The sequence below is a fragment of the Phyllopteryx taeniolatus genome, chromosome 9, assembly GCF_024500385.1.
Source record: "Phyllopteryx taeniolatus isolate TA_2022b chromosome 9, UOR_Ptae_1.2, whole genome shotgun sequence".
In the NCBI taxonomy this organism is placed as follows: domain Eukaryota; kingdom Metazoa; phylum Chordata; class Actinopteri; order Syngnathiformes; family Syngnathidae; genus Phyllopteryx; species Phyllopteryx taeniolatus.
Genome location: NC_084510.1, coordinates 23,530,411 through 23,558,330, shown reverse-complemented (window position 1 = coordinate 23,558,330; position 27,920 = coordinate 23,530,411). Strand labels below are relative to the sequence as shown.

The 27,920-nt window shown below is 42.7% G+C and overlaps 1 protein-coding gene across 1 annotated transcript; it reads left to right on the top strand.

Annotated features, from left to right (window-relative positions):
• Positions 1 to 1,058: 1,058 nt before the first annotated feature.
• si:ch1073-335m2.2 (msx2-interacting protein) lies at positions 1,059 to 27,587 on the top strand. Its single transcript, XM_061786503.1, has 14 exons — positions 1,059 to 1,344; positions 2,391 to 2,705; positions 5,477 to 5,953; positions 6,078 to 6,232; positions 6,452 to 6,652; positions 16,318 to 16,469; positions 16,554 to 16,679; positions 16,771 to 16,884; positions 17,168 to 17,281; positions 17,362 to 17,462; positions 17,703 to 24,861; positions 24,959 to 25,153; positions 25,244 to 25,402; positions 26,589 to 27,587. The coding sequence occupies exons 1-14, from the start codon at positions 1,262 to 1,264 to the stop codon at positions 26,718 to 26,720; spliced, it is 9,483 nt and encodes a 3,160-aa protein (XP_061642487.1). The 5' UTR covers positions 1,059 to 1,261; the 3' UTR covers positions 26,721 to 27,587.
• Positions 27,588 to 27,920: the final 333 nt, after the last annotated feature.

Genomic DNA, 27,920 nt, shown 5'->3' with positions numbered 1-27,920 from the left:
TTTAATTTATTATATATGTTATATTAATGGCAGTTTAAAAAATATAAGGCATTAATAAAAAAAAAAAAAGGTGAACACAAATTTGTCATCTTATTATAAAGGTACAATTCTATCCAACTGTGGTATCTCAGTCAGAACACTAGAGGGCACTATATAAAAATATTACACTAAAAAGAGGCAAAGAAAAGGAAACGAAGAAGAATCTAGTTCAATGTCGAAAAGATGCTCGCTCAGTGCTGATCGATTGCTAAATAAAGTGAATAGAAAAGAAATACAAGGCTGATTCTTGAGAACACTACACTGATTAAAACAGACTATAATGTACAGCACACACAGCCAGCGCAGAGCAGGCCCGCCGTGTAACTATTTGCGTGGTCGCTAACAAACCTAGCTGAAAACAAGCATACGTGACGTCAAGCCACGCCATTCCCACAATGCAATGTGGATTTTTTTTTTCTTTTTTTTTGCGGGGCGGGGGGGCCAAGAATTAACGTCCTTATTGTTACGTGAAATGTTGTTGTCGTTTCTGTTTATGTTAACAGTGGTTCTTGGAATGTATACCTTGTTTAGATGTCACATTTATTGTTGATTTATGTTGTACTGAATGAAACCATTACTTTAGGCAGTGTGTGTAAGAGGCACGCCCCAAAATAAACAGAAAAGTGCTATGTGAAATGGTTTTCTGTTGTATAATGCATGACATGTCAATCATTGCCGTTTGAATGGGGAATTTGCACCCCCTCGTGTAGTTGCCCTCCATAGAAGCGATAACAGGGGCGGGTGTCTTGCGGAATGACAGCAAATGTGGAAAAGTTCAAAGCCATCAGCTGCGCGATTTTGAAACATAAGAAGAGAAGCAAAGGGATGCAGGTATGCTGGACCAGGGGCGTACCTTGACGAGTTGAATAAATAATATGTGCTTCATCTGTTTGTGTGTGTGCGTGTACTGGGGGTGGGGGTCAAAGGGCGGTTTTCCACAGTGTGCCATTCAAGCTACGAAACAACAGTTAGCGGAATCGCGTCGTCCCTCCCCAATAGGCGCGCGCAGTTTGTGAACGCGCAGCTCGCACCCCCAAAGCGCGCTCTCGTGGCTGGCTGGAGGACGCATCGGCTAAAGCTACAAGAGCAGCGGGCGAGCAGGCCCGCGTCTCCTCGGAATAGATAACGTCGTTGTTCATTTCGTCCCGACGGACCCTTCGGCCGGCTGGGATTCGAAACGCGCCCGATCATATGTGTGTGAAGGGGGAGAGGATATCGCAAGATGGTTCGGGAAACCAGACACCTTTGGGTGGGAAATTTACCCGAACACGTCCGAGAGGAGAAAATTGTGGAGCATTTTAAACGGTAGGTTACGCAAGAGGGGATTCTGTGCTGGCGGAGTAGCGCGCCATACACAACACTTAGCTGTCGGTGGCTAGCCCACCGTCCATGCTAACGCTGCTAACGTTAGCATGTGTGAACTTTGGACGAAGCTAGTGAGTGGGGGCTTTTCACAGTCCGGCTCGGGTTCGACTACATAAAGTCGCGATTTCTAAGAACGATATTTGCCGAATTAGCCAACTTTTGCTAATACCGTGAAGCAAGGCGCTAGCCACCGTGCTACCACCCAGCCAACCATTTTGTGGCAGGTCGATACGTTTTAATGCTCGTCAAAAGACACACGGTTGCACGCGTTTGACGGTCCAACACTTCACATAAAATTAACTTTAACTGCAACTTTGTTGTTGTTGTTTTTTACCTGTAGCAAATACATTTTTTTCCGCCAGGGTGTTGCAGTCTTGTGTTAAGAAAACAATCCAGCCCGAATTAGAGGAAAAATCAGCGAGCCGACTGGGCCCATCTTCAAATATTAGCTGTTTGTTAGGCTGCGTAAGCGCCCTTTATCAATCTTCTCGATCTAGATTTTTCATAGATTGTAACTCGGCTAAAACGAGAGCGAGGCAGTCTTCTGTCTCTTGGAAAAGGTAAACTCAACATTTCGTTATCGTGTGGGGGGGGGAAGGGAACTCAACCAACGCGTCTGCAAGACTGCAACACAACAAACATTATCCCCATTTTAGAAGCTACTACTACAGCACGTTTGCTTGATTGTGTTTCTTATTATAGTTGTTGTAACTATTGCATTAAGTCGATATAATCCCAAATTCTTCAGTGTTCTTTCCTTATTCCTTATTTCCTTAGAAATTCCTTAGTCTTTTTTTTTTTTTTTTTTTTACTCCCTGTTTGATAATGTAGGATGCTTGACTACTTACTATGCAGCTGCTTTGTTTTTATTCACCCATTTGATTTCAGTTTCAGTAATATTTGCTGCGTGTTGCGCTTGCATGAGGTATATGTTAGACTGTTACCTTGAGGTAATCAGTTCCATTTGATTTCATCCATTCTCGCAGGTATGGACGCGTGGAGAGCGTTAAGGTCCTGCGGAAGCGCGGGTCAGAGGGTGGCGTCGCAGCCTTTGTGGATTTTGTGGACATCAAAAGTGCTCAGAAGGCTCACAATGCCGTCAACAAGATGGGTGATAGGGACCTTCGGACTGACTACAATGAACCGGGGTCAGTCCCAAGTGCTGTACGGGGCCTTGATGACAGCTCCCCCTCGAGCAGTCGAGACGTAACAGGATTCTCTAGGGGAACAGTTGGACCTGTGTTTGGCCCCCCTGTGTCCATTCACACCAGAGAGGGACGTTATGAACGGAGAATAGATGGGTAAGTGGACATGGTCTCCAATCTGTGGAAAGCTCGGTATGAGATAGGTGTAACGCCTAATCACATTAGTTGGGTTTATTCCAAAGGGATGTATGCCTCATGGGGGTCTCACAAAGGTTATCTAGGGATCGTTCCACTTTTCATCATAATTGACTTGCCATGCCCATGGGATTAATTAAATTAACCACACATTATGATTTCTTAAGGTTACTTTAATTCAAGGTCTGTTTATGGATATTACACCTATGAGGAATATCCTGGCGAGTTCTGGATTTATTTTATTGGAAACTACCCCTGCCTGGGAGCTTTTGGATGTTTTAAAGCCATTTTTCCAGAACATGGATCTAACTTTTTATTTTGACCTGAGACCAAAAACTGGAAGTAAATTCCTGTCATGGTGGAGTCACAGGTATTCAGTATTTTATAATAACATTTTTTAGGACTACCAACATCTGGTTATCCTTTTGTCCATCTTGGCAACTGTTGATAGCTGGATTACTATTTTTTTTTTCTTTTTTTTTTCCCAACCATTTTTGACTCCATGGATACAGCCTGTTCTGGATCTGGAATGTAATCATTACACAAGCTAAGGTCAACATATTAAGCACCTTTTTTATTTTTTAAGTTGATAACAATTCTAGCACAAGCTGAAATAGAGTAGCTACATTTCCTGCCAAATATGGAAGCTATACCAAGAAGACTTCATAAGAACACGGATGATCCCAACTGCTATCCACGGAGGTTTGTGGAGCTATTCTTGGACAAGAAGATGCCAGAAGACTGCACTATTGGACATACATTACTGGATGTATGGATGTACTCACTTGCATCCTAGTGTGGATTGGGGTAGCTGCCATTCAGTTGGATTACTTGTGTGTGGATGTAGCTGTGTGAGGTTGCCTGATCTGCAGTTAAAAGAGATCCGAAGACAACGTTTCCGAAGTAATACCACAACATCAAGCCCGCCAGCAGGCACATCGGATACGATCCATGGAGTGTGGAATTATGCCATATCCAACACCTGGGATTTTATATCTTGTAATTATGGAGTAGAAATGTCTACAGAATCTGTGCCATTTTACATATTATGTAATACTATGACAAAGCCAAGGAATACCTTTCTGACTCCTTTGAAGTGGAATTCTTGCAAATATTTTTTGCTTAAATGATCCATTTGGATGCTCTGTTTAGGCGACGTGGATTTGGCTGAATTATCCTGAAGTTCATCATCTTTATTTTTTATTTTTTATGAGCTTTATGTTCCTATGTTTTTTTTTCTGTTCTACATGTTCAGAAATCCATTAATTCTGTGGTTGTTGTATTTTTCTTTTTTCCTCCCCTCATCCCGTGAAGGAAATTCCATTGCCTAATAGTGGATTATCTGATGGCCTCATGCTCCACAGTAATTGAAGATTACTTGCAGTCTGATCGAAGAGGCCCATTTTTGGCACATTAGAATAACAGATTTTTCCTGTTGATTTTTCATTCTGGCTCTCGCATTCTCACCACCTAGATTTTATTTGGATTAGTTACAGTAACTTCTTTCCAAAAAGGTTGGTATTGCTCTGTCCTATGCTTATTCATCTTCCCTTGTGTGTCTGCAATTGCATCACTTTTAGATACACCTGACAGGAGAATTCTTATTCTATAAACCTCGTGAAACATGTTTATGTATATTATGTCATTTTATATATGCAGCACAATGCAATTAGGGATAGCCTCACAGTGGAGACGTTCAAGTCTCTGCTCAGGCCCACGCTAGTGTGGGTTTGGTCCAGATATTCCGGTTTCCTCCCACATTACAAAAACATGAATTGTTTGTCTACGCCTGCCCTGCAGTTGATTGGCGACCAGTGCAGGGCTCTCCCCACCCTTTTGCTCAAAGTATCTGGGGTAGGCTGTCCAGCTCACCCGCGACTCGAAGGTAGACAAGCGTTATATAAAACAGTTGGATTAATTTTATAACTATTTAGGGGTTCACACGGAGCACGTTAGATGTACATCAGCTATGGGTTCACCGAAAGAGGAAAATAATTTGAATTTGAAGTTGAATTCCCCATACAAATTAAATTGACAGTTTTACCCACTATTGTCGTGCAACCTGAAACGATATGTCAAACGTTTCACTACCCCTTAAATTATTAAGGGGTATCATATTCATCGTTAATGACTGTGTTTTTAGAATATTACCCGTCCTGCTATATAACTTTTATGTTTTTGCTGTCCATCCGTTTTATGTCATTCTTATCCTCATTAAGATTACGGGTGATCTGGACCCAATCCCTGACTTTGGGTGGGAGGCGTGGTACACTGGTCCCCAGCCAAACAGTGTGCGTATAGGAAATAAAAAAAAAACATTAACGCTGACATTCAAACTGATGGACAATTTCGAGTCGTCAATTAAACCAGGAAACGTTTTAGGAATGCGGGAGGTAATGTCCCCAGAGAAATACACACAAGCATAGGGAGAACTTGCAAACTCCACACAGAAAGGCCGAAGCCTGGATTCGAACCCCTTAACTAAGCTTATGAGGAGAATATACCTAACACTCGGTCAACGTGCTGCCCCGTTGCTGTCCAATGAAAAGCGTAGTTGAAGATTTTTTTTATGAAATGCAGAACAATCGTTTTACGTTTTTCAGATAAAATAGCGACAATTTGGCAATAGTTGATTTTCATTGGCTGGTGACCATATGTACTATAGAATGCAAAGCAGCATGTCACGAATCCTATTGACCCGTTTCCCTCTCTATCCTCTTGTCATTTTGCAGTAGCTCAGAAGCCCGTGAACGTGCATATGACCACAGCCCGTATGGACACCATGAGCGCAGTGGCACTTTCGACAGACAGCGCCACTACAACGCAGACTATTACAGGGAGCGATCTTTGTTTGCTGCTGCCGGTCCAGGGAGCAGTGCCATCAGCGGAAGCTTTGAGGCATCAGACCCTCATTTTGACTCTAGAATTCGAGACCCCTTCTCTCTTGCGACTGCGACACGACGCGACCTCTATAGAGATGACCGAGGACGGCGTGTTGATAGAACATACCATCACCGTCGGAGCCGATCGTCCCATTCCTCACAGTCTCTACACCCTTCTCCCCAGCGGACAACTGGACAGACCGCCAAAACTGCTCATTCCCCTAAACGAGCACCTCTGTCCCCTGGAAGAGTCCCACGATCTCAATCCCGCAGCAGATCGTCAAGCTCTGATTCCGTGAGCAGCACCAGCAGTACAGGCAGCGGCAGGTGGGACAATTTTTTTGGGTGGGATTGAGACTGTGTTTATACCTCATGTCTTCAGCATCTTCATGTTACCATAATTTCCCTTTCAGACTAGCAAATGTGTCATAATGTACCCTTTTGACTACAGCGATTCCCACAGCAGTTCAAGTGACGGATCACGAGCGCGTTCTGTTCAGTCGTCAGCTGCACATGCGCCACCTCAGTCGTCAATGGTGCTTGACTCCGATGAGCCACGTAGAAGCTTTGGGATTAAAGTACAAAACCTACCAGCGCGATCGACAGGTGAGTTTTGTCCCTGATGTTGAAGTTTCACAAAATAGACTGGGCTTAAGCTATCCTTTTACTGTAAATGGTGATGATGGGTGTTTTGAGGGATAACGATTGCTATTCAACATAATATATAGACAATGTTGGTGTCAGAGGGCATGTACTTTATCAGTAAGATTTGCATTATATTTATGATTACACAGACTTATAACATTTGATATTTTATCTCTTCAGACACGAGCTTAAAAGACGGACTCTTCCATGAGTTCAAAAAACATGGTAAAGTGACCTCCGTGCAGATCCATGGGACATCAGAAGATCGCTATGGTTTGGTGTTCTTCAGACAGCAAGAGGATCAAGAGAAAGCGCTTAGTGTCCCTAAAGGGAAACTGTTCTTTGGTATGCTGATTGAAGTAACGGCATGGAATGGTCCTGGTAAGTGTTGTCATCTAAAATACAGAGTTTTGATTACATATTTATTGTATATTGTTGCTGTCCATCTCACAAACTGTTTTACTATTACTATTTCATACAAAACAAAAAAATGTTGACAGCCATGACTGTATGTGTGTATGTATGTGTATCTATAGAGGACCCCCGCTATTCGCCAGAATTATGAACCGAGCCTGACAGCGAATAGCGAATTTACGCAAATAATTGATACTCTTCTAAAAGTGTTTAAATTGCTTATATTAGTTTAAACCAAGTATACCACAAAATATGATCCCAAAATATGTTAATTGCATTTCAAACACTCACAAACCTCTTTAAACATTAAAAAGACAGAATAGTATACAGTTTACAGGTAAGCATGCAACTAAACAATCTGTGGTACCTTCAGATTCTGTATATTTAATATACATTCAATGTGCATTTCTATATATTAAAATTCCGATTATGATAATGAGTAATTACTCCAGCAGTGCATTCTAGTGTAAAACAATGAATAGCAAAGTGCAGTAGTCATCAGTGGTGCTGACGTCCCCGGGGCGGCCTGTGCTGATGCAAAACTCGTAGGTCGTTATGGTAACTTAGCAGTTAAAAGTGCTAGAATGTGTAGCTGTTTACTGACCCGAAACTGTTAGAGCCGCGCAGTGACAACACAAACTGGCTTTTCTCGATGGCGATTCCGTTACGGAGTTCACTGGTTTTGATGCTGTGTTTAGGCCCAGTTTGGCGAAACTATATGTAACATGGGTTCTTGTGTGTGTGCATGTTAGAAGCATGATGTTCATGCTTTGTGACCCTCTCCGATTGACATGCTTTGCCACCATCTTGCGGCTTCCATATGTAATTTAACATTTATTGGCAGATTTTCGCTATTCACAGGAGCGGTCCCTATTCTCCGCGAATAGTGGGAGTTCAAAATTTTACATTGTGATTAACTATATTTGGAGATAATTGGTTCCTGTGTCCAAACCTGCCATCAAAAAACAGTTCCCTGTTTCGAGGCATTGTTTTTAGTATTTTAGCATTAGTCATACAGAAATAAACAGAAGTTGACAATTCTAATAATGTGCATTAAAAACAGTCAAACAATCTTTAAATGTTTTTAATATTGACTGCCCTGTGATTGGCCAGCAATCCTGAGCTTAGGATATGCTCCAGCTCACCCACAACCCGAATGAGGATAATCGCTATTGAAAATGGAATGGAATGGAATGGAGAGTCAATGAATAAATGAGCACCGCTCACATCGTTTAAAAAAACATGAACTAATCAAGCCCTTGTTGGGAGGTGCTTGACTCGCTCATGCCTTCATACCAACACAAGGAGTTTGTGATGAAATTGTAAGGTGATTGGTTGAATTTTCGTGAATTGTTGCCATTGTGGCAATGCAAATTCCTGGAGGGACAGTGCAATGTAAAAATGTTACCCCCAGAAAGAAAGAGGGGAAAAAAAACTACTCGATCACAAGACACAAGCATATGGCAGCTAGCCAGTCTGTGGTTAGCGTGGGAAACCAATTTAGTAGTCTACAATGTTATTAGGGGCTCGTCCTTGTGAAACAGCAAAAAACAGATGACTCATACGGACAACACCAGTCACAGAAAAGTCAATTTCCTAAAGTCTATTTATTCTACTTACAATTTTGACCACCTTATATAGCTCAATGAAAGAGGTAGAGGTGTGAACCTTCATTGGTGTCACAATTGAATTGGATTACAATTACACTGTATGTCAATGACTCTATCACACGTCACATAAATTTTCTTTATTACTTTGTTCTGTATTAGGCCTACTACGGTTTTGTTTTAAAGCATAAATGCAAGTCAGTTGCCTTTTGGCAAAATTCGTCATTTTGAACTCATAATAGGCTATTTACTTGAATAGTATAGAGCCAATGAGTTTTTCCTGGGGAGTGGGGGTCGCTGTCGTCATAGGCAGTTTCGTACTCCTTGAATGCTGGCAGCTAGATCTATTCCACACATCCACCATCCACACACGGATGTAATTTCTGAATATTACTCCACGGCGGATTAACATGCGAGCGCATCGGCCTGTGGTTCCGCCTGTGCGGTCGGGACCTGCTTTGGATAAGTCACAGGAGTGGATGAGACCAGAAAAAAAATACTTACGCTGCTTCTGCTGTTAAGGAATAACGGTATTATTACTCTGTTACAATGATCTAAATGTCGCTTGCTACTTTTATTTATCAATTATTGCTTAACTATTTTGTGCGCGAGAATGCGACTTCGACTTTCGCATTGGGCGCTGTTTGCTCAAATTTAATTTTAGCGCTTGTGATGTTTAAGTATAGTTCACCAATCAAATGACACAAAGTCACATGACCTCACACAACGTCTTCTATTGGGCTTCCCGGGTATGGGTATTAACACTAGATAAGCCAGCCCTGCTGATCGTCATGACTGCGTGGCCACCATGTTGTGAAGGTCGTCGTTACCACGAAGGCAACGGCGCACTACTCGTTTACATTTAGATGAACAAAAACAACAGCTTTCATGTATTGTAGTATTTGTCTGGCACTGTCTGACCAAACATGGATATTTCAGCCCATTATAACTTGAGCAAAACACCGTGCAGTAAATTGTAGATGTTTTGTTGTAGTTTTAGGTGTGCATACACACACACGAACGCACACAGCAACATCAGAATTTGCACATTCACAATTTATATTTTGATGTTCATGCTGTGGTTAAAAAAATCTGAAGTTACTCACTATTTACTCAGTACTTGAGTAATTATTTCACTGTGTACTTTTTACTCCTAAGTAATTTTTGGGAGGACTACTTTTTACTTGAGTCACATTATTATCAAGTAACAGTACTCTTACTTGAGTACAGTATTTGGCTACTCTACCCACGTCTGGAGCGGTCATCCTCTATTGCTACTCTTACATTTACGCAACATTTTTGCTCATCAGATCAGCCAGTGTTGTATTTGTTGCACTGGTCTTTTGTATTTTCGCGTTGAGGTGCTGCGGGTCGTGGCCCTGGTTGTGGTCCCAGCGGAACAGCGAAGCACGCGTAACATCGGCAATAAAAGCTCGTTCGCTAGTACATCTTGTATTAATTAGGGAACGCGCCTACAATTATCTTATCAGTTTACGGATGTTAATGTTAAATATATTAAGCCACGGAGCGATGTTAGGGATTATGTCATAACACAGAATGAACTAACTTCAAATTCAGAAAAACGGAAAAATACTGTACTTAATATTTTCCTGAAGGATGCATTTGGGTTTAGCCTTTCAAGTTGGTAATAGTGAAAAATAAAGTGAAACAGACAAATATTTTAGTAAATTCGTTTCCAGAATGAGAGTGCTTAAAGAGGCAGATGCTATTCATGTAGCACAGCTTGAAGCAGGCATCAGGGGGAGGTGGAGATGAGCCTGGTTCAAGTTGGAGGCCAAAAAAGCAAAGAAATGAGGCATATTTAATTTTAATCTTAAATTTGTACATCAACATGTACTTGAACGGTGTAAATAAATGTTTTTCTGCGTGAAGAAAATGTATTTTTCCTTATTGTATTCTTCAGTCTTCCAAATTGCTTATGTTAAAATTTTAAAAAGTCTCTGCGGGAGCCCGGGGGATTTTTTTTTTATGCCTTTGGTGTTTGCATGTCTGTTTGAGTTAAATAATTTGACAGCATGTTCACAACAACCATAGCATTAACAGAAATATTATAGCCTTAGTCCACTTGAAGGCTGCACAATTAATCATAATTTAATCACGATCACAATTTTGGCCACCACAATTAAATGAGCCTGATCATCTTTTGTTTTTTTTGTATTTTTTAAACATTTGAAATGCGGGTACTGCTGCTTAGCAAAAGTCCTTCTTTTGCAGCACTAACCGCCACCTAGTCATCCAGCCACCAGGGGGCGAGTGCATACTTAGGGCTTCATTAAGTTCTGTCCGCTCAGGTGTCCACTTCAAAATAAAAGCCTAAATTGGCATTAATATCCAATGTAGTAATATATGAAGCTTTTATTTTAAAGTTGGTACTCGTAGCACGTTGGTAGAGAGGCACTGTGTCACGGGAAAAAAAGCCAGAATAGAGAGGGACATCACAACTGACGAGGTCTTTACAGTTTGTGACCATGCACAACTGACCAGTGCTCAAGCAGAACAATGGAGACGCTTTGAACTTGACAATTCACTATATTGACGGGTATTTTCTAATAAAAAGTCTGTGTTTACAGCCTAATTTTATTGCGTTTTATGCATTAACTGTATTTGCCTCGATTAAGTTGCAATTCTTGATTGTAATAGCACATTTATTTAGGTAGCCCTTGCTAGAGTATAATTTTTTGGGCATTTTTTAAATGATCATTTATTATTATTTTAAAAATCATTTTGAACTGAAAACTCTTACACATTTTAAAGTAGTGCAATAAACATAAATATCGATTTTTCCCGAATGAGAAATAATCGTGTTTAATAATCGTGATTACATTGATCAGAATAATTGTGATTTTGGCCATAATCATGCAGCCCTAGAGTGAAGTTTAAACCAAAAAAAAAAAAAGCATGCTACAGTGATGCAGTATTGTAAATAAAAGCTATATAGAATAAGAGCATGGAGCACTACCTAAAAATGCAAATAACTGTTAATAATAATAATAATACCAACTGAATGACACTGTGTTTTAAGTGGGAATAACAATGACCACATCTCTGGCTGTGATATGACATTGTTACATCACATTAATGTTGTTGCTATTATTATAAAGGTGTATCACCTTTTTTTTTTTTTTTTTTTTGTAAAATAGCTGCACTGAGGGGTCTTATATAGCGGCAAGTGTTGAAACTAGGCTTTACACTATAAGGATCTTTGGAGCCGATCAGCGCGTTTAAAAAAAAAACGATCACCGAGCCGATCACAAGATGGAGCAATGTGTCTGTTTAAATGACTTGTTCATTTACTGTATATACTTGTGTACCTATTGCTCAAAAATTATATTTACAATAAATAATGTATCTTTGTTCCTCTTTTTATGCCAGTGAGGCATAGTGACAGACAGAACAAATGAACGGTCTTCTATTCGATGCCAGGAAGTACATACAGTAATTAATGCATCCACTTTTTGTGACATTTTTGTTTGTTGGTGTGCTGTGTGATTTTTCAATTGTAAAATATGTGCCTTGGCTCCACAAAGGTTGTAAATCACTATCATGTATTCTAATCAGTCAGGTCAAACCAATATTACAACATGACAGAAATATTGGGTGCTAACTTACTGTAATTAAATTAATTTATTGTAATTAAATTACTTCACACACACCTAAACTTTAGAGCATGATTCGACAGAACGCCTGCATGTTCCCTTACAACAGTTAGTGCTAGGCTACATAACGTTTTACCTGCTTGCAAGCCGTATCGTATTAAAAGTACGTGAACATACCTCAAGCAATCCTTGAATGAAAGTCCTCTCCTGAGCACCAGTGACCTCCAATACACGTTTTCCCCCATCTTGTTCCAAACAAACACACGACGCAATCCATTATAGTTCTCACCATGGATACGAGTGTATCCGTTCGCGTTTGAGTTGACAAGATGAAGCCCAGTGATCGTAAAAGATGGGATATGGTGGTATCGGAATACAAGATTTTATTGCATTAGTCTGACATAGTGCAATCGCGAAAAACCAAATTTGTCTTGTAGTCTGAGCCGAGCATTACGTCTTGTCTGTCCCACACCGCCGACATGTTTTTTTTTTTTTTTTTTTAATAACTACATTGGTGGTCAGATATTTACAGTACTACAACAAAAGACACGCGACAAGGCTAAAAATAAACTAGCTTTTGGATTTGAATATACTGTACACGACGGCGATGTGGAGTAAATTTATGTCCTTACATTTTTGTCTTTATGGATTGGCAAATTTTGACATTAAAGCCGATCAGCATAAAATGCTAATTATCGACCGATACCGATCAGATCGGTGTAAAGCCGAGTTGAAACCCTGCGTTGTCTACTGTGCAAATCCCTTTCCATAAAGGCTCCCACATCCTGAGTTATTTTCTTACCTTTGTCTGAGTTAGGTGATATTGTTGACAGCCTCATGTCATTTCTTGGCTGTGCGTTTTCCTTGGCCAGTATATTTATCAATTCAGGGTGGAAACGGCTATTGTGATTCCTTAAATTGGTGGTTCCTGACCTAATTAATTATTTTTGTGAAAGGCTTTACACCACAGGTGACTGATCCAGTTTTTGTTTCCCTGTCTGTTTGTGAACTGCAAATCGTGTCCATATATCCGCCTTTAAAGCGTGTGGACTTTCATTAACTTTCAGCTTGTGGACTTGTATGCGACGAATTATTGAATTTAGATGAGAGCAGAGCTATAATGCTGTGGATGAGACTATCATTGAGACCCGGCATAGGCAGTCCACAAGAATTTTTTTGCCGCTAGCTGAAAGCAATAAGCACTGTCATCACCTTTTAATCGAGTATGGTCTGCCACTACATCGCTGCTTAATAGTTCGTCTGCATCCCAATATATTAATTATTATTTTCAACACCCCCTAGAAAGAAGCAAAATATTCCAAAATGTCTCTGAGTACAGGGCGTGCACTTTTTTGTTGTTGTGGTTCTCAGAGGGACTGTTTTTTCCCCCCCCCCCCCCACTGACTCCCAAAGGGAGAGAGAAATGTGTGACTATTTTCATCCATCCATCCATTTTCTACCCCTTATCCGAGGTTGGGTTGCGGGGGTAGTAGCTTTAGCAGGGACGCCCCCAGACTTCCCTCTCCCCAGCCACTTCATCCAGCTCTTCCGGGGGGATCCCGAGGCGTTCCCAAGCCAGTCGAAGGATGTAGTCTCTCCAGCGTGTCCTGGGTCGTCCCTAGGGTCTCCTCCCAGTAGGACGTGCCCGGAACACCTCACCAGGGAGGCGTCCAGGAGTCATCTGAATCAGATGCCCCAGCCACCTCATCTGGCTCCTCTCGATGTGGAGGAGCAGCCACTCTATTCTGATTTCCTCCTGGATGACCGACCTTCTCACCCTATCTCTAAGGGAAAGCCCGGACACCCTGCAGAGGAAACTCATTTCGGCCGCTTGTATCCGGGATCTTGTTCTTTCAGTCACGGCCCACAGCTCGTGACCATAGGTGAGGGTAGGAACGTAGATCGACCGGTAAATCGAGAGCTTCGCCTTTCGGCTTAGCTCCTTCTTTACCACAACGGATCGATACAAAGTCCGCATCACTGCAGACGCTGCACCGATCTGCCTGTCAATCTCCCGTTCCATTCTTCCCTCACTCGTGAACAAGACCCCAAGATACTTGAACTCCTCCACTTGGGGCAGGATCTCATCCCCGGCACGTCACACTTTTCCGGCTGAGGACCATAGTCTCAGATTTGGAGGTGGTGATTCTCATCCCAGCCGCTTCACACTCAGCTGCGAACTGCTCCAGTGAGAGTTGGAGGTCACGGCTTGATGAAGCCAACAGAACCACATCATCTGTAAAAAGCAGAGATGAAATACTGAGGCCACCAAACCGGTCCGGTCGTACAGGGACCGAACAGCCCGTATCAGGGGGTTCGGTACCCCATACTCCTGAAGCACCCCCCACCGGACCCCCCACCGGACCCCCCCCCGAGGCACACGGTCGAACGCCTTCTCCAAGTCCACAAAACACATGTAGACTGGTTGGGCGAACTCCCATGCACCCTCGAGGACCTTGCCTAGCGTGTAGAACTAGCCCACTGTTGCACGGTCAGGATGAAAACCACACTGCTCCTCCTGAATTTGAGATTCAACTTCCTGACGGACCCTCCTCTCCAGCACCCCTGAATAGACCTTACCAGGGAGGCTGAGGAGTGTGATCCCCCTGTAGTTGTAACACACCCTCCGGTCCCCCTTCTTAAAAAGGGGGACCACCACCCCAGTCTGCCAATCCAGAGGCACTGTCCTCGATGTCCACGCGATGTTGCAGAGGCGTGTTAACCAGGACAGCCCAACAACATCCAGAGCCTTGAGGAACTCAGGGCAAATCTCATCCACCCCCGGGCCCTTGCCACCGAGGAGCTTTTTAACCACCCCGGTGACCTCAACCACAGAGATAGGAAAGCCCGCCTCAGAGAACCCAGACTCATGGGAAGGCGTGTCGGTGGAATTGAGGAGGTCTTCGAAGTATTCTCTCCACCGGCTCACAATGTCCCGAGTCGAGGTCAGCAGCGCCCCATCCCCACTATACACAGTGTTGATGGTGCACTGCTTCCCCCTCCTGAGACGCCGGATGGTGGACCAGAATTTCCTCAAAGCCGTCCGGAAGTCTTTCTCCATGGCCTCACCGAACTCCTGCCATGCCCAAGTTTTTGCTTCAGCGACCACCAAAGCTGCATTTCGCTTGGCCAGCCGCTACCCATCAGCTGCCTCAGAAGTCCCACAGGCCAAAAAGGCCCAATAGGACTCCTTCTTCAGCTTGACGACATCCCTCACCGTTGGTGTCCACCAACGGGTTCGGGGATAGCCGCCACGACAGGCACCAACCACCTAACGGCCACAGCTCTGGTCGGCCGCCTCAGCAATCGAGGCGCGGAACATGGTCCACTCGGACACTATGTCCCCCGCCTCCCCCGGAACATGAGCAAAGTTCTGTCGGAGGTGGGAGTTGAAACTCCTTCTGACAGGGGTTTCCGCCAGATGTTCCCAGCAGACCCTCACAATACGTTTGGGCCTGCCACATCGGACCGGCATCTTCCCCCACCATCGGAGCCAACTCACTACCATGTGGTGATCAGTTGACAGCTCCGCCGCTCTCTTCACCCGAGTGTCCAAGACATGCGGCCGCAAGTCTGATGACACGACCACAAAGTCGATCATCGAACTGCGACCTAGGGTGTCCTGGTACCAAGTGCACGTGTGGACACCCTTATGCTTGAACATGGTGTTCATTATGGACAATCCACCGCCAAGCTCTCATTGCACCCGACCCCTATGGCCTCTCCCACAGGTGGTGAGCCCATGGGAAGGGGGACCCACGTTACCCTTTCGAGCTGTGTCCGGCCGGGCCCCATGAGTGCAGGCCCGGCCACCAGGCGCTCGCCTTGGAGCCCCACCTCCACGCCTGGCTCCAGAGGGGTCCCTGGTGACCCGCGTCTGGGCAAGGAAAACCATTTTTTGTCGTCATCATAAGGGGTCTTTGAGCCGTGCTTTGTCTGGTCCCTCACCTAGGACCTGTTTGCCATGGGTGACCCTGCCAGGGGAATAAAGCCCCAGACAACTTAGCTCCTAGGATCTTTGGGACACACAATACACACCCCTCCACCACAATAAGGTGACGGCTCAAGGAGGGGGACTATTCTCATATATACTTTAATTTTAATTGAAAGTGAATACAATCAGTATAACACTGCAGGTCTGCATTCATTTGGCGTGTTCACGCCTACACAAAAAAATGCTGATTAATTGCTCAGTTCATCTGTAAGGCTAAAGCCGACCACTTGTGCATCCCTTTCTCAGTATGATAGAGCACAAGCGTAGACCACCAAATAATATAGTACAATAATAAGCAGCACTCAATTATGCTTCTGATCATAGCTGTTTTACATAATTTGTCCGTAGGTTACATTTTTGTGCTAATGCTAAATGCACCATAATTTTTCATATTACTGACATTTCTTTTCTTAGAAACGGAGAGTGAGAATGAGTTCAGGCCCCTGGATGGCAGGATAGATGAATTCCACCCAAAAGCCACAAGAACATTATTTATTGGCAACCTTGAGAAGACAACCAGCCGTGAACAACTTTTTGAAAATTTTCAACGCTTTGGAGAAATTGTCGTAAGATACCATCTTACTGTAAACATTTATTCAGTGTGTATTTGTGTGGCCTGTAAATTATTTATTTTTTTAATTCTCCCCAAGGACATTGACATCAAGAAAATGAATGGAATTCCTCAGTATGCATTTGTTCAGTATTCTGATATTGCCAGTGTTTGCAAGGCCATTAAAAAGATGGATGGCGAGTATCTTGGCAGTAACAGACTAAAGGTAATATTCAACAAATTAGTTGCTTTGTTGTGTGTTTGTCAGTGAAATGCTTACTTTTATGTAATATTTATATTGTCTTTTTTTTTTTTAGCTTGGTTTTGGGAAAAGTATGCCTACGGCGTGTGTTTGGCTTGATGGGCTGACAACCAATATCACAGAGCATTATCTCTCACGGCATTTCTGTCGTTATGGACATGTTGTCAAGGTAAGCTATGTATTCCTCACGTGTGTTGCTGTTTTTTTTTTTGTGTGTGTTTTTTTTTTTTAAACTCCTCAAATGGGCTTAAGTGGTTTTATTTATAAATATATGTTAAATATATTATAGAAGTTATCATTTATTTGCTTAGCTTGCTTCTCCTTTTGTGTCTATTTTTTATAATGTTGGGTAAGATAAATCCAACAATATATATATATATATATATATATATATATATATATATATATATATATATATTTTTTTTTAATGTTTTTAAATTTTTTTTTTTTAGGTTTTATTTGACAGAATGAAAGGGATGGCCCTCATCTTCTACAACAACACAGATTTTGCTCAGGCTGCTGTGAGAGAGACCAAAGGCTGGAAGATTGGAGGCAGCAAGATTAAGGTGAACAATATTGTTGAATATGGCATTTAAAAAAAATAAAATATTAAATGTAACATGATATAATCATTTGTTTGTGATAGGTGGACTTTGCAAGCCAAGAGAGTCAGCTGGCATTCTTCCGAGCTATGCAGACATCTGGTCAAGACATTAGAGAGCTTTATGAAATTCCTCCTGAACGACGGTAAATTGTCTACATTGTCTACAATGTTAATTGCATACTTAATAATTGTTAATGCATGAATTTAAATCAACTCAATTGTTACTTATTTAACAAAGAATTGAACTATGTTGAATGGGTCTGGAGTACATGATAATGCATTAGTTTTAGAATTAAGTGTCTCATGCTTAAAAAGGGAAATGTTTGTGTAACTGTTAATTTGCCAATGTTTAATTTTCCTTTTATTCCCTATTCATGAAACAGGGAGGATCGGAGGCCCCTGTACCATGAATTTACAGCAGAGAGGGCTTACTATGAAACAATACGCACACCTGGCCTTTATACAGAGGATGCTCGAAGAGAGTATGCTGCTCGCAGTAGGGACCGTTTCCCTGAATTGGAACATTTTCAGGGGGAACCTTTTGACCCACGTTACCATGAAGACCCACGGGACTACAGGGACTATAGAGATCCCTTTGAGCAAGACATTAGGAAATACACATATATTCAACGAGAACGAGAGCGTTTTGAAGCTGACCGAAATAGATGGAGTCCCTCTCATCACCGCCGGCCAATTACCCCTGCTGTGTCACCATCACCGTCTGAACGTGCTCCTAGAGAATCCGAGCACCGAGTTTATAGCCAGTCCTCTGAAAGAAGTGGTAGTGTAAGCTCACTATCACCCCCACACTTTGAAAAGTCTGAAAAGACTTTGGTAGAACTTGCATCAAAGAGTGACAAGGTTGAAAAGAGTAGTCAACCTGATAGAGTGGTGGGCTCTGAAAAAAACAAGCGGACCAAACGAAAAGAGAAAGGCGACAAAGCAGAGAGACTCAAATCAAGGAAAGTAAAGGGCCACTCTCCATCCAATCCACTACCAGCCACAGAGCTTGATACCTCTCTGGAAGTAGGCACTGTGAGAGGAAAGGGAGTTGAACAAGATGCCCAAGATAGGCAGAAATATAAAGGAGATAATGACTCTATTACTGGAAGTCAGTTCTCAGCTACTCATCATGACTCGTTGAAAAGTGAACGATCTGAAATGGCTAAAGGTGATAATTCTGATATGGATGGAAAAAATCGAGTCAAAAAACATCTTAAGCCTGATACTGGAAATGATGCGAAAGACTCATCAGTGGATTCAGATCGCCTTGCTGCAAGAAAAAGGCGCTTTGCTGATTCAAGTGGAAGGACTATTCATCAAAAGCGAAGCAGGCTTGAAGAAGAGGATTGTAATCAATCGCAAGACCCTAGTACGATTGCACCATATGGGAAAGATATAGACTCTGATAAGCACAAAGATGCTCAACGCAGAGATTCAAGATTTAAAAGTGGAACACAGAAGGATGTTCAAGAGGACAAAGTACCAAGAGAGAAAATAGAGGGCTCGTTGGATCCTTCTGAGTCGAAACGACTCCCAGCCCACACTCCATCCCGAAGATTTTCACATGAAGGAAATGCAGACCAAGGCTCTTTGAAAGAACAGGAACACGGTGCTATTTTCAAATTTAGTGGTCAGGCAGCCGAAACTGCCAAAAGCATTAAGATTAAGGAAGAGCATGTTGACATTGACCTGTCTCAGAGTTATCGCAAGCAAATGGAGCAAAATAGAAGGTTACATCAGCAACAATATCGAGAATCTGACAAATCTGGCAAACCTGTCAAACCAGGAAGTCCACGAGAAAATGAAAGTGAGGATTTGGAACACCGTAGTCTTGTGCATGAAGTTGGCAAACCACCTGAGGATGTCACAGATAATTTCCCATCTCACAAGCAAAAGAAACTAGACCAGTTTGACAGTGAAGGAATCAAGAGGGAGCGTGTCTATAGGAGCTTCAGGCAAAAAAGTGAAGATCCTGAATGGAACAACACTTCCTCTCCAGGACACCAGTTTTCGCAACATACAGAGGAGGACTTTGATCATTCTCAGAAAGAGCTTGCCAGAAATGAAAAAAATGACCCTGATTTGGAGCTGCTTGTCAAAAGGACACATAATACCCATGTAAACAAATCCAACACACTTAATGCAGAAGAGGAGCAACAAAAAAGATGGGAGAGCAGAGTGAAGCGAAACATGCTACCTGACCTCAACTTTTCTAGAAATCTTAGTAAAAATGTTCACAACCGCAAACGTTTGGAATTTGGTGTTTGGCATGATATAGAGCCAGGGGAGGTGAGATCTGACTCTGAAGAGGATCGAGAAGCTGAGCCCCGTTCTCCTGTGGCATCTACTTCAAAGTCTTTTTCAGAGAGGCCGAGGGGTGAGAGATTTTCAGACCCCAAAACAGCACATCTTGAAAGAAATAAATTCTACTCCTTTGCACTTGACCAGACCATCACACCAGATACAAAGGCTCTGCTTGAGCGTGCAAAATCCCTGTCATCTTCCAGAGAAGATAACTGGTCCTTCTTAGATTATGATTCTCACTTTGTAAGTTTCCGGAACCGGAAAGATACTGAGAAGATAGAATCAACACCACGGCCTACACCATCGTGGTACATGAAAAAGAAAAAGATCCGAAGTGGATCTGAAGATAAACTTGATAATCGGAAGGAGGAGCCAAAACCAGAGGAACAAGAACGAAGAGAACTGTTTGCCTCCCGCTTCCTTCACAGCCCTGTTTTTGAGTTGGACTCTAGACGACTTCAGCATCTGGAACGAAAATATGAAGAAGCTGAGCATGGTCAAAACCAGCAAGGAACTATAGATGGTGAACTTGACTCAGGCCCAGTGGTTCTTTTCCATAGTCGTTTTTTGGAACTTACAAGACTGCAACAACAAAAGAATAAAACACAACCACAAGAAATGATAGATGAAATAAAAGTAGAAAAAACATTAATGGAAGAGCCACAAATGTTGCAATCACCTGAAACAAAAGAATCTATCATTGAGCCAGAAATTAAGCCCATCAGTCCTGCTGAAGAGTTAGTGTCTGAACCCAGGGTAACAACACCTATCTCACAGACGTTGCTAAAAGACTTTCCTCCTGTAGAACAGCCGTCTCAATTACCCACTGAACCATCCCCTACTGTAGTTTTCATAAAGCAGGAAAAAGACATTGAACATGTGCCTGTGCATTATCCACTGATTGAGACTACCGCTGATTCAGAAGATGCATCTGTCAAAGAAGAAGCCAATTATGTAACGGATAGTTATAAGCTTTCTCCTTCTGAAATTAAAGTGGATGATGTTACAGATGATGTCAAACCTGATGCAGAAGAGCAGAGTAGCTGCAATTTGCATGAGTTTGTCAGTAGTTCAGAACCAGAGCTTGACTGTGAAGCAGCGCAGTCCGAAATCCCTCCAGCCTTAAGTTCGACAATACCTAGTCATGATGAGTGCAATGACTTAGCGAAGAAAGAGACGTATTGCACAGTTTCAGAGCCTGAGGAAGAAAAAACACTTAAAGTTACTAAAGAGTCCAGCGATGACATAAACATTGAGGGAAACTCTGCCCATAAGGAATATAAATCAAAAGAAATGAAAACAAAAAAGGGCAAACCATCCCCAGGTGAAGTTGCTTCAACTGTTGTGTCTGCATCTGCTCCTGAAAAACAAGCCACGCGAAAGAGTGAGCGCATTGACAAAGAGAAACTGAAACGTGGTTCCTCTCCAAGAGCCGAATCTAAGTCTACAGGCAAATCTCCTCTTCATGGATCAGATGCTGATGTCTCGGAGCAGAGCATATCATCAGGCAGAGCAAGACGTAGGAATGTGAAATCTGTGTATGCGACCCCAGTTGAAGATGAAGTCCCGTGTCGTACTGCAAAGGATATTCAAGAGTCCCCACGTTCTGCAAGAAAACGTGGCACAGATAAGGATGCTACACAGCAGCAGAACAATGAGCAAGATTTACCTGCTCCCACTCCTGCAGCTAAACGAGGCCGGCCTCCCAAGAATCGTAGGCAGGGTGAGGACGCTTCAGCAGTTAAAATGGACAAAATAAAAATGGAGAACAAAGACACAGATCCAAATGAATCTGAGAGTTGTGAAAAGATCCCTAGAAATTTGAAGGGGAAATCCTCCCCCAGTGCCACAAAAGGTTCAACAATTCCGTTCTCTCCAGCTCAACTATGTGGCTCAACAAGGAAAGGAGAAAAAACAGAGTTGACTGAGGGCAATGATCACGAAATGGATTCCACTGATGACAGTACCCTGACTTTGCTAGACTCATCTAAAGAAGCCCAATCACCTGAAGTTGACCAAAAGAAAGAGGAAAAAGACCTACACAAAAGAGAAATGGTCAAAGAAAACAGTGCTCTGAATGAAAAGATTTATGAAGTTAAATCAAATGGTAAAGATGAATTTCCCCCTGTGTTAGAAGAAAAAAGCAGCACAGAAAAAGATAAGCTTGTTAAAGGAAAAAGCAAGTTGCCAAGGACCCCAAAGTCTCCTGTTCTCAAGAACCTTAAAATCAGGCTAAATGTCAAAGAGGTGAAAGATCATGTTTCAAAGTGCACCAGCAGAGGTACTAACAATGAAGACAGTGAAATTTCGTCTTTGGAAAAAAATGAACATCAGGAAACATCAAAAAGTTTAAGTTCACATGAGATGGAATTGGAACAGGCCGTGGAGAACATTGCCAAACTCACTGATCCGTCTTTTCCAAGGGAACCTCAAACCCCAACTGGCCCAATCACAGACTTGAAAAGTTTCTCAGATGAAGAAAAACCTAATCCAGCTAGTGAAACAGAACTCATTGCTGCTATCGACTCCATCACCGCTGAGGATGTAGCCGTCTCTTTATCCCAAGCACCACCTATAGGTATAACTTCAGAACCAGAGATGCAAGACTCAGTTCCGCCTGCCAAAGAAGGCGAGCCTGAAATGAACACTGTTAACATCCGGGAAGAGCCTCCCTTACCTGCCAAAAAGGGCACTAAGGGAAGACCTAAGACTCATAAACGTCCTAAAGCCCAAAAGGCACGGAAAGATTCAAAAGAACAACCTCCACTAAATGAAGAGACAGCAACTCTTTTAGTTCAGAACGCATCCTCCAGTGTAAAGATTGTCCCAGAAATGATTCCATCAGCAGCTACTGCTGCTGTTATTACACCCACTACATGGAAGCCAGAACAAGAGCCTTTAGCTGTTAAGGCACCTGATGAAAAAGTAGACTCGGCGTCATCTCCTGAAGAGCAGATTCAACACATCAAAACTGTTTACCCACAGTCCAAAAGTCCAGTGGGCCCAAAGCCACAATCACCTTCCCTGTCACCATTAGCATGTAGACCAAATATTAAACCAATTCAAAACAGTAGAGCACCTGTCTCTCCACCAGATTGGCTCCACCACTCAGTAGATACAGGAGTTCCTTCTTTACCAGCCTTGCCTCTAGCACACAAGGAAAACCATCCTTCACCTGACTCTGAAAATATTGACATTGATCGTGGCCCAAGCGACCTGCGGCAGATTCTTTTGAAACACAAAACTATTTCTCTGCCGGGAAGTAGTTATGTACCTACCAATTTGCCCACAGTCCAAGATAAGAACCTCACTGAGCGTACCACTACTTTGCCAGTTGTGCCAAATAAATCACCACTACCAGACTGCAGAATGTCATCTCAGTCTGTTCGAACACCAGCTACACTACCTTCTCCTGAGACCAAGTCTGTGATCTCTGTCATTGCGTCCACTGCACTGCACTCCTCTGTCATTAGTCGTGTATGCAACCCTCCTGAGCATGAAGAAAAAGTTAACCTAAATATTGGGAACCAAGGTGCAGACATGGCTCTACCTAAACCCAACTACAGGCCCAGCAAAGAGGATACAGGCTCATACCATGGACCAACTATTGTTGATGAAGGGGGAAGTGCTAAACGCTTTATCATTGAAAGTTCCACTCTTGGTACAGGTTCTTGCCCAGGTCTCAGGGTAAATACGTCTGAAGGAGTGGTGGTTCTAAGCCACTCGGGACAAAAAACCGAGGGACCCCAAAGGATAAGTGCAAAAATAAGTCAAATTCCACAAGCAACAGCAGGTGACATGGAATCTCAGCAGCTGGTATCTATGCCCCAAATTAAACAGGAAATGTACAGTCATCCTCCATCAGGCCTTCAAAAAGGGTCTTTGCAGACAGATCATGGTCATCCTGGTAAGACTCAGTCAGCCTTTTCTTCTAATAAGCAAGAAGGCACAGGTTTGGAGAAATTGGAGGCTTCCTATCACTCTGGTCCTCAAGGAGTTGTAAAGCGTCTCACACAGGGAGTTGGTAATCAAGGTATGAGCTCAATGTACCACCAGGAGTACCTTCCTACAAAACATCAAAAGAAAATAGACAGTGGAGATTCACATAGTACAGATGGTTCTAAGGCATCATGGGCCTCAGCTATTAGTCCTGCTATAAGTCCCCATTTGCCCTCTCCTCCTGGAAACCATGTAGGCTTTGTTACGGCAGCTGGTGACAGACCTCCTTCGCATCTCAGTGGCAGCAAACAGGAGCCACGATCCCCACGCAAGTCAAGTCATCCACATTCTCCATTTACTAAAGTGTCCTCACCCATTGGGTCTTCATCTCCTAAGGGCATACCAGTGATGTTACCCACTGGTCTTCCCGCCATGCAACAGTTTATCACAGGTGTGCATCATCCAGAGCAGTCCGTTATCATGCCACCTCACAGTGTCCCTGGAGGTTTGGGCCGAATGTCACCTCACCCTGCTACCCAGTCGATTCCAGTGGGACATCTCGTCCAGGGAGATGTTCGGGTCAATACTCCCCCACTCTCTGTGATGAGCTACGGGATGCATAGTGAGTCTCTTACATCTCCCTGGTCTGGTTCCATGCAACAACGACCAACTTCACCCCAAACTGTTGGCAGAGACAAGGTCCTCAAGGTGAACCCAAGTGCTTTGAGGAGTCATGACATAGACCAAGAAGAATCGAGACGCTTTCACCAGCAAGGACGTCAACCTGCCACACAGTTAAAACCAGAGACGATGCAGTCAGATCCTCGGGGGAGTTTCCGAAGTGGTGTGCCAATGGAAGCGTATATGACACCGAGAGAGATGCGTGCACTCCAACACCAACAAGGAGAGCGTTCGTCCACAGACCCTCATTCAGGGCACCTTCAAGAGACTCATCCCCCCACCTCTGCACCTTCCAGTTTACCAATGTCTATGTCTCCGAGGGCACACATTCTGACTAAAGGTGTTTCTGAGAAGGATATAGCAAAGCCATTAGAGGCTAAAAGGCCCCACTCCCCTCTTTCTAAAGATGGATTAATGGGGATCCGGCAGCCAGGACCTACAATATCATCTCCCCAGAGAGTTACGATCATGCCTCCAGGACTCAGTGGCACCTTCCCAGAGTACTCTCAGATGTACTCAAACCCAAGAGCCATCCATTCCCAGATGCCTGACGCAGCACACGTTGTTCCTGATGGCAAGATTGCGCAGCCTGTTAATATGGTGCAGTTGCTCACAGTAAGAGAAACCCATTTCAAGATGTCTGTTTTTCAGCCATTCAGTTCTTATTAAACACATTCTTTTCTTTCTCACTCTCCCCGCTAAACCTTCACAGAAATACCCGATTGTTTGGCAAGGGCTACTTGCGCTCAAAAACGACACAGCGGCGGTCCAGTTGCATTTTGTGTGTGGCAACAAAGCTTTGGCTCATCGATCACTGCCCCTCCAGGAAGGCGGTGCCTTCCTCAGAATTGTTCAGCGAATGAGACTCGAAGCATCTCAGCTGGAGAGCGTAGCCAGAAGAATGACAGTATGTGCTCCCAGCCTTTTGCCAGTTGGTTCACTATTCCTGTTTTTTTCCTTGTTTCATTGAGACGTGCACGTGTTTGTTTTGCAACAGGGGGAGTGTGACTTCTGTCTTCTGCTTGCTTTACCTTGTGGACGAGATCAAGACGATGTTCTGAACCAGACCCAAGCTCTCAAGGCCGCCTTTATAAACTACTTGCAGACAAAGTTGGCGGCTGGCATTATTAATATCCCAAATCCAGGTTCCAATCAGGTGACCCCAGTTATTAAGTTTGTCTAGCTTGTTGTTTTTGTAAAACTATGTTTTGTGTATGTTAGCTGAATGTGTTATAGGTATTATATGTAATCTTTATCGCTCATTGAGAAAACGTATATACTTAGAAGGGGGAGTTTGAACGATTTGAATGGAGGCTCACGTCACCAATCCCTCCTTTCACCTCAAGTTTCTGACCAAAGCCATGTACGAGCGTGAATCTCAGACATGGCCATTCATAATGGCATGCGATTTATGACAGTTTGTAGTCGTAATATAGTCACAGAGAATGCATATTCAGCTTCTACCAAAGAGCACTGCACTGTAAACAAGCCGACATCAGCAACAGCTGCTGCGTTGGTTGCATGAGTGACTTCTTTGTAATGGAGTGTTACCATAACACTAAATGTTATTGGTACATGAAGTACATTTTTTGGGAATGTGTAGTCACTTAATAATCATAAAGAGGTTATGAACTTACCTGTCGAGCAAAAATGTTGCTAATTCTGCAGTGCTTCTGAATCCTCGCAGCTGCTTGAGTTCCTTCCATCTTTATAGGCAACTCATGTTTGCTCTTGTTTTAGTCTAATTCATTCATTTTATGCTTCTGTTATTATATGAGGGATGGGCATTTTTCTTTTCTTTTCAGGAGGTGGATATTCCACTACAGTTTCAGAAAAAGCTCTTGAAGCTCAAGTTAACAGGGCTGCCAGAATCTGCGGGAGTGTACCCGCTATGAGCGTGCCTGTGATTGCACCAGCTATGATTAATACCTTGTCAGTCACGCCTTCTGTCTCTGGTTGGTTGTTTTTCCTTGGGTGCGGTGGATTCTAATTAGAGGTACAACATGGGGCCAGAAATGGCAGATCCCCCCCCCCCCCCCCCAACCCCGATCATTATCCTCACTGCTTCTGTCAGTTCTTACTGACAATTTTACCAAATATGCACATAAATTTGCAAACTCACGCTTTAAATGTGAGGGCTGGTTCAGTGGCATTTATTTTCATGCCTTGGTTGTAATATCACAAATTCCCGTTAAACATACAACAAGGACATAGAGAAGTTAAGAATTTAAACCGTCATCTTGTTGTTGCTACCATATATCGAGAGAGTTTCTATTCTTAGTTGTTGTTTACCCAGATATTTTCATTTGAGTAACTGTGTTGCGCACTTTGTTTTTCCCCAGCCGGCCTACGTGCTGCAGATTTTCCCACCATGTGAATTTTCAGAGAGCCACTTATCTCAGCTGGCCCCCGACCTTCTCAACAGGATCTCCAGTATCTCTCCTCACCTCATGATTGTCATCACCTCTGTGTGACCTTCACTGCGAGGGACTCTTGTTACATGGATGGACGGAAGAGCCACAGATGAGCCTCAGGAAACTAGAGGAATAAGAGTCTTTTTATTCTTCTCGTCAGTCTTTTCCAGTCTCGCCCTTATGTCATCCCATCTGGTGTTTTTGTCCTTCTCAAAAGAACTCAGGGATGGACCAAACCAGAATCACGTCTTTTTTTTTTCTTCTTTTTTTTTTTTTGACCATTTCTGCTGTATTTCTATTTATTGGAGTTTTACTTTTCTGTGAAGAAAAAAAATGGATGCTTGATGAACAGGAATGATTGACTGACCAGATGGCCTTTTTATTGATTTTTCTTTTTTTCCAACAAGAGGGACATGGATGTTTAAATAAAAAAAAAAATTAAAAAAAGACATTATGTAATTTTAAATATGTACAGACTGCCTCTACTGTGCTTTCTTTAAGAGGATGAGGAATAAAAAGACCCTGCAGAGGACCACAGATTTCAATTCCACCAGCTTGGTTCATTGTTTTTTTCCCCCACTACTGAAACAGTTTACACCTCTGGCACCTACATTTGCATTGATCAAGCAACAGTTTCCTTTGGATGTTTTGGAATATTGGACGTTGTAAATATTTTAAATATTTAAACTTTGACAATGGAACTTGGAAAACCTGGCAGAGACTTGAACTCCGGGATTGTACCAGAACACAGAATGGAGATAGATGGGTATTCTTGATTTCATTTTTTTTCTTGGGTGTAAATACGTAACACAAGAAGGGTAGCAAACTCTCTTGTAGAGTCTGCTGATGGCACTTCATATTTTGTAACTGAAATAAAAAAAATCTACAGAAATCTTGGAATATTAAATTATAATCCTTTAAGTTTCATTTTTGGTTATTATATCATTATTGCTTTGAGGCACAAATCTTTGCTGAGTCCAAATAAAACTAGTGAGGTCTAATACAAAATATACAAATGAGCCCAGAGATATTCATACCTTGGCCACATTTTTAGTTTAAATGCATCTAATTTGGTTTGTGTGTATATTTTAGTCTGGTAATTTATTCGTCCTGTTAGAAATTTTAACAAAAAGTCTATGTCCAAAATTATTCATACCTTTTTTTATATTTTAGTTTGTTAAACTTGTGAATTTTGCTAGAAGTTACAGCTGTGCTTTCGAATGGTGCTAAAGTTTTTTTCCTCAAAAGCAGCCAGTAAGA